The sequence below is a fragment of the Myotis davidii genome, unplaced genomic scaffold (assembly GCF_000327345.1).
Source record: "Myotis davidii unplaced genomic scaffold, ASM32734v1 scaffold866, whole genome shotgun sequence".
NCBI lineage: Eukaryota > Metazoa > Chordata > Mammalia > Chiroptera > Vespertilionidae > Myotis > Myotis davidii.
This window is the reverse complement of record NW_006297145.1, coordinates 2,142,400-2,150,002: the sequence shown is the minus strand read 5'-3', so window position 1 is coordinate 2,150,002 and position 7,603 is coordinate 2,142,400. Positions and strand designations below refer to the sequence as shown.

Below are 7,603 nucleotides of genomic sequence, written 5' to 3'. Positions count from 1 at the left end.
CCCCCCCCCCCCCCCCCCCCGCCTTCAGTGTCTGTGAACCACGGTGGGTGTAAAATAGCCCGTGACTATGCAGGGAAGAGCTGGGTTTGTATCCCTGCATGACCACACCCTGGCCTTTTTTGTACCAGTTGGAACTAGGATCAAATCCTGTGTGACTTCCAGCAAATTACTTAACCTCTGGGAACCCCCTTTTTCACATTGTATTTAAACATTAGAAGCTATAAACCCTAGTACATATGATTGTCTTTGAATCTTCAAGATCAAATAAAATAACATTAAGTAATAGTAAGGAGAAGGCCTGCTATTGTTTTTAACAAGGGTTAATGTTCTTCCTACCTCCTTTCTCCCGAGTCTCCTTTCCTGTTACCTTTCCTTCTCACTCCCCCTCACTCCCCCTGTGCCTCCCTCCTTTCTTGTCTGTGGTGTAACAGCGTGTCGCACATGATTTATGGACACAGGAACAATATGTTCTGTGGAGGGAGAAGGGCCTGTTCTTGTTTGTTAGGACTCAGAAGTGATAAACTATATATACATTTTATGTTTTCTTGGCAGATTACACACACACACACACACACACACACACGTGCGCACGTATACCTAGATACACATACTTATAGCTCTGTCTGGTTTCGTATCTGTTTTTAAGTTCTGACATCCAGAGAAACCTTCCTGGGGATCCTGAAGTAGCTCATGGCCAAAGTTAAGGCCGGGCTATTATAGCCGCACCTACCACCTGGCCACCTGTTAGCTCCCTTACCCGTCACCCCCCACCCGCTGTGGAGGTGATGAATCCCAGTTTAGAGAGCTGAGGGCCTTGCAAGAATAACACGATAGTTTCCCGATGCCGTCAGCAGGACAGCTGGGCCACTTTAGTGAGTATTCGCCTTGGCCTGAACAGGTATTCTCAGCAACCGTCCCTTCTCCCCAGCCCAACACGATGTATCCAGGGTGAGCACCTGCCATCTCTGTTAGGGGTTGTACAGGTGGTACTCAGACATCGTCCTCGCCTTCAGTGAGATCATAGGTAAGTAAGAGCCATCAGCCACAGGGCCGTGGGTGAAGAAATGTCAGCTTTAGATCTAGAAAGCAAAACCAGACCGCACAAACACAAGGAAATAAGACCGAGACTCAGACCTCACTCTGCTGCTCACCAGCGGAGTTTCTGAGTCTTGATTTCTTCACCTCCCTCCTGTATACAACAGCGGGTCATCCTTCCTAACTGTGGGGGTCACACAGCAGGGACTCAGCCAGGCAGCCTCCAGGCTCCCAGACTTAGCGCAGTGTGTGAGAGAGAAATAGCAAGGTCGCTGAGAGGGCCCACCCCGTTCCTGGGAGATGTGCCTGGTGAATGAGGGGGAGGCCAGGAGGATGCATGCCTTCCACCTCAAGCCCTGGGGAGGTGCTGTGGGGAACACAGGCTTTGCAAATACCCCTGCCTTTCAGGGAACTCACAGAGCGGGGCATTTCACGAATCTCATGAATCACGTAGGCTATGCTATGATATAAGCACTTTACCACATTCCACTTTAATGTGTGGTGTACAGATTCAATCCAATACTTACTCTGGGGTTGTATTAAAAAAAAAAAAACAACTTTAGTTTGCCTTAAACTTTGATTAAAGGGCCCCTAGAAAGACACATTCTTTTCATTCATTCCACAAATATTTATGAAGCATCTACTTTGTCTCAGGTCCCTGTTGGGAATGAAGCATTAAAAGGCAGTATTCCTGATAATGAAGGAAATAGAAACTATGCAGAAGTTTTACTTGACTTAGTCATCCTCTTACAGCAGGATAGACGACAGACTATCTCTTAAGCCCTCAGTGGACTCAGCCTAAAGAAGAGAAATCAAGACTGAGAGAGTGTAAGCAAATGTCCTGGGGCCAGGCAGCTGGTGGGAGGCAGTGCCAGGGTTCAGACACTCCCTTGTGTGAAGCCGCAGCCCGGACTGTTCCCAGCATTTAGCAGTCTGCATGGCTCTGGCTTGTCCATCATCCGTCTCATTGGCTCCTTGTGGCCACCTTATGAAGAAGGAAGGGCGGGATTCTTACTCAAGCCAGGTTGGGAAAGAGCATCTCTCTGGCTTCAGAGCCATGGCTGGTGATTCCTGAGGCTTTATGAGCCAACTCCAGGGGGTTGGGCTGAGTGCGGTTGACAAGAAAATGCCCCCTGGCTCTCTAACCCCAAGAACAGCCGCCCATTTGCTGTCCTTCTTCCCTCCTGCTGCAGGGTGGCCTCATTGCTCTGCTGCTGCTGCTGCTGGTGTTCACAGTGGCGCTGTATGCCCAGCGGCGCTGGCAGAAGCGTCGCCGCATCCCCCAGAAGAGCGCCAGCACGGAAGCCACGCACGAGATCCACTACATCCCATCGGTGTTGCTGGGCCCCCAGGCCCGCGAAAGCTTCCGCGCCTCCCGGCTGCAGGCCCACAACTCCGTCATCGGCGTGCCCATCCGGGAGACCCCCATCCTGGATGACTATGACTATGAAGAGGAGGAGGACCCTCCCCGGAGGACCAATCACGTCTCCCGCGAGGATGAGTTTGGCAGCCAGGTGACCCACACCCTGGACAGCCTGGGCCGGCCGGGGGAAGAGAAGGGAGACTTTGAAAAGAAAGGTGAGTCCTCCTTGTTGCAGCCAACCTTCCAGGGGGCATTTTGGGGAGCTGGGAGCTGGGAAGAGGCCTGGGAGCTGGGTGGTTGGGGGCACTGGTATTGACTTCTGGGCTAAGCCATTTCCGATTGATGGCCAGTCTGTGTTGGGTTATCGGAGTTTGTCTTCTCTGGTTCTTCCACAGTGGAGGGGGCGGGGAGGTATCAGTGTTATTGGAATTGGAGTTTTAAGGAGCATCAGAAGATATATAGTCCAACATCTCTCAGGTGTCTCTTGATTACTTCCCTTGATGGCCTTCTCACTACTTAGGAGAAAGCTCATCTCATTTCCAGACTCTATAATTAGAAAGTGTTGTTATCTTGAGTTGAAATGTGTGTCCCTGGCCTCCACGTCCACAAAGAGCTTATCTTCCCTCTCTGAGTCATCTCTTGGGAAATTTGACAACAGGGAAAAAAACAAAACCGGCTCCTATAACTTCTGGAAATCAACCTCAATACACAATCCCAGCGTCTTCAGCTCCTCTCTCGTGATGTAGTTTTCGGACATTTTATCATTTTGGACAGTGTCCTCTAGATGCAGATTCTCATTTTGGATTTCCTGGGGGTCACACCAGAACCCACACTCCTCTTCCGCAAGGTGGGAATGCTCCCGGGCTGAGCCAAGCGGGGCTTCCACCTCCCCCCTGCTAGCTCTCATGCTTCTGTTGATGCAGCTGGAGGTCGCGTTTCTATTTTACAGTTAGTTCTGGCTCATCCCGGAATGTTTGGAAACCTCACGCTCTTTTTCATAGATGCTGTTTCAAACACGCCTTCATTTGGTCTGCTGGTGGACAATTCATGATGTGGACGTCCACCCAATATGTCTTTCCACTTGTCTTTTTTTAAAAAATATATATATTTTATTGATTTTTTTACAGAGAGAAAGGGAGAGGGATAGAGAATTAGAAACATCGATAAGAGAGAAACATCAATCAGCTGCCGCCTGCACACTCCCTACTGGGTATGTGCCCGCAACCAAGGTACATGCTCTTGACCAGAATCGAACCTGGGACCCCACAGTCCGCAGGCCGAAGCTCTATCCACTGAGCCAAACCAGTTAGGGCTCCACTTGTCTTTATTAAGTGTCTATGGCTCCAGCTGGTTTATAGACAGAAGTTAGCTGTTTGTCTTTAGTAAATGCTGCAGAGGCATCACCCTGCCTTTTCTCCACAGCATCTTTGGGATGCTGGCGATATGCGCGGAAGGTTTGGCCAGGACATCCCAGTCCTGACACTGGCCCACTCCTCTTCGTGGGCTGAGAGGAGCCCTCACTGCTTGGCCCAGCCCTGCAGCTCTGAACTCTACCTTCTTCTCCTCTGCTCCATAGATCTTGCCCTTCAGATGCATCTTTTTATAAGCTACTATCCCCCTCCCCCCACCACGTATAGGCCTCTACCAAACCCCAAATGGAGAACAGCGAACATCTTCAAAGTGGGGAAGGGGGTCGAGGAGGCAGGTCACTGACAATTATCTTGTTGGACCTCCTTTTCTTCCTTCCTCCCTCCCTCCCTCATTCCCTCCCTTCCCCAAACTGGAAGGTCATGCACAGTGGCCATAAAGAGTCTTCCCTCAGGAGGTAGAATGATACAGAAGTCAAGTCTTCCATTGAGCTTGACTAGCTCTGTGACCAGGGACAAGTTGCACGGGCCTCTCCCATTAAAGAGGCAGGACACTGTACCTTTCAGGGTGGTGAGGGCACTTAAGGGAGAAGACACACTAAAGGGTTTGGTGAGTGGTCAGTGTCCAGCACGTGTTTCTGTTACTGCTGCTCATGCCATCGGTCTTCACAGTCGTGCCGCTGTGCCGCACACTAGGATAGGCACTGCAGCGGAGGTGAGGGAGGCAGAGCCCCTGTCCTTAACCTCGCAGTGTCCTCCTGGGGATGGGGGCGAGGAAGCTAATGCTGAGGCCCACGTGGCCCCGGGTCTCTGTGTCACACAGTGAGGACGTGGCAGAGCTGTGGTCAGAGCCCAGGTCCCTGGCAGCAAGCCTTGGCTGCCTACCAGAACCTCTGCTGTAGACACCTGTCCTGCCCTCCTAGCATCATGGAGACGGACGGCCCATTTCACTGGGAGGTGGCGCCGTCCAGGTCCCGTGCACCTTAAAGAGAACACACACAGTCTGGCGATTCCAGCTGCTGTGCATGTTAGCTGCCTGCAAACCCTCTCTGAGTTGCTTTCACGGTGTGTATATGTCGGGGGCACATTGGAGATAACAGCATAAACATATGAATATGGGGGAGATGCAATTCTGTCCTTACATAGGCTGAGGTTTGACTAAACATGTGAAATTAAGACAGAAATTACAAGAGGAGTAGAGGTGAATGGATTTGACTGGAACCGGGCTTTTCAGTTCACCACCACAAGGCCTCGGGCAAAACTCTCAGCCACCCTGCAATCCATACCTTCCTCTCACCTGTTTTCATCTGAGCAAAATTAGTTCTTCAAATGTTCCTCTGAGTAGGCTTGACAATGAAGTACAATCTGAAATGAAGCAAAGCACTTCACGCAATACTGTGTCCCAGCCACCGTCAGGGCAGGACAGGAAGGGAGTAGGCGAGGTGGAAGTAGAGGGCACACTTTCCCTGACTCCTGGTAGGACTCTGGTCACCCTAACCACTGGGATGTGGCCGCTGGTGGCTCTTGTTGCAGCATCATGGCCCTGCATCACTGTGCGCCTGGTCCTCCTCGCCTGGACAGGAGAGGGACGATTATGCGGCAAATTGCAGATCTAACAGCAGCAGCTCAGACCACATTTGTGTGTGTTGCCCCAGGTGGCCCCTGAGAAAGAACCAGAAGCTGTCTCTTCCGGGCAGGGGCGGGGAGGTGCAGGAACCTGGGCACAGCCATGCATTTGGTCACGCGGGGCAGGCATTCAGGGGCTGGGCAGTCCATGCAGAAGTCACCCAGTGCCCTTGGACATGACATTTCCCGGGTTAATCCCGCCTGTACATTTCACACTTAGACTTTGCCTATACATTGAAACTGTTCCATCCCCTTGAGCTCCGTCTGCCTGCTTTCTGGAGAGTGGGAGGAGGAGGTTTCGTTACCAAGCGACAACTGCTTGGGTTCCCGGGTGCTAGGCAGGTTTGGCCTTCGGGTGATACACACCTGTGTGGTGGCACCTTTGTTAAATACTGAAGTTCTTCTGTGCCTGTTGGTAAATAGCTCACAGCCCTGGGAAATAACCCCTCCCCCCACAATGCCCTCCTGCTGCCTGGCAGTCCCAGTCCCTCCCCAAGGGCCCTCCTGAGGTGCCCACTGACCAGGGCTGGGGGGGCATTAGGACACTGCTCCCATGTCAGGGCTGGCATCCCATCCTGCTAGTCGGTGCCTGTGCTTTAGAAGTTCTCAGGTATGTGACTCTCACTCCTGATACCACCTCAGAAGTGAGAGTTTGATCATGTCAGGATGTGAGCGCTCAGCACTGTGTTTGGTACATAACAGAAACCTGATACCTTTTAATTCCCATTTTTCTTATCCAGCTTTAAATGTGTGTTTCCCTTCCCACAATATTACACATGCAATTGCAAGGAAAATAACAAATCTGTCACTTTATCAAGGGATAGGGCACAGGATTGCTGAATGGATATTGGGGTTCCTTAATTTTATTTTATGATTGTGAGAGAAATGAATGCTCTTTGTAATAGAAGAGAGGGAGGGAAGGAGAACGGGAGGGAGGGAGGTAGGTAAGAAGGGGAAAGAAATGAGAGAAAGAAAGAAAAGAGAAAGACATGAAAGAAGAAAAGTCTGATGGTGTAAAGCAATAACTAAAAGTCCTACTTTGTCTCTATCCTATCCCACAGACAGGATCCAAAGGGTAATTCTCCATAATAGTTTGACATATATTATTCTAGCATTTTCCAAAGTACACAGATATACACTGATGGGGCCATCTCAGCCACATACACCATTCTGAAGCAGTTTGATCGTTTACCAAACAATTTAAGAAAAGCATCTTTCCATGTCGGCCCTGCACGCCCATCTTACTCTCATTGAAAGCTGTATAGGAGTCAGGAATATGAGTACACAAAAGGCACTAGCATTTACTTTATTACCTCCTGTTGGTGATCATTATCTCAATTTTTTGCAGTTATAATAAGTTGATAAACATCCTGTACCAATACACACACACACATATGTATCTTGTAAAGCGTGAGACTATTTCTGTAAGAAAAATGCCTAAAAGCATAATCTCTGCATCAAAGGGTGCACATTATACATCTGCAAGAACAAATTACACATTTTGTAGTTTTGCTAAGTACTGTCACATGTATTCATTTTAAAAATTGTTCTTATCCAGGGCAGCTCCATACACTCTCCCACACCGGTCTGCACAAACAGCTCCTATCACATCACCCTGCCTATGTATATTACCATGGACCCTCCTAGCCTTTATCTATTTATTTGGCATCATTTTATATGTGCAGTTTTTCTCTTTTGATTTTTTTCCTAATTAACACAGCTCCACATTCTTCTCTTTGTGAAAAGTCTTATAGTCACCCCAAGCAGCTACGATTCTTTTGCGGGGGAGGGCGGTACAGGATAAAGACTTGCCTTTTTCTCCTACTTGTGTTCAGAACTGAAGGTGGAAGAAAACGAGTGTGGCCTCATATACCAGCAGGGGCCTCAGTGACAGAGAAGGGAGGGCAGGGTCACGGTCCCTCTGACATGGGGCCAGTCGCCTAAACATTAGTGTCCCTCAGGATCACAGACCAGCACGTCCCAGGGTGAACGGGACCTTGGTTGAGAGGATGAGAAGGAAGCGATGTTTATTGAGTCCCTATGACAACCGAAATGCTGCCCTATGCATGGTCTCGTTGAGCCATTTGTAATTAACCCCGAGGGGCAGGTGGATGGAAGGTTGGCTGGGAAACTGCTGGGAGCCGGTCCATCCTTGCTGTTTCAAGGGACCTGGCATATATGGCATACTGTTCTTAATATGTTTGCTCACCTT

At 49.7% G+C, this 7,603-nt stretch overlaps 1 protein-coding gene across 2 annotated transcripts in view; it reads left to right on the top strand.

Annotated features, from left to right (window-relative positions):
* ASTN2 (astrotactin 2) overlaps positions 1-7,603 on the top strand; it is a 647,457-nt gene that overhangs the window by 50,164 nt on the left and 589,690 nt on the right. For both annotated transcript variants that reach the window (XM_006772883.2, XM_006772882.2), the window contains exon 2: positions 2,229-2,613. In XM_006772883.2, the coding sequence (XP_006772946.1) occupies positions 2,229-2,613 (385 nt within the window). The remainder of the gene's footprint in view (positions 1-2,228; positions 2,614-7,603) is intronic.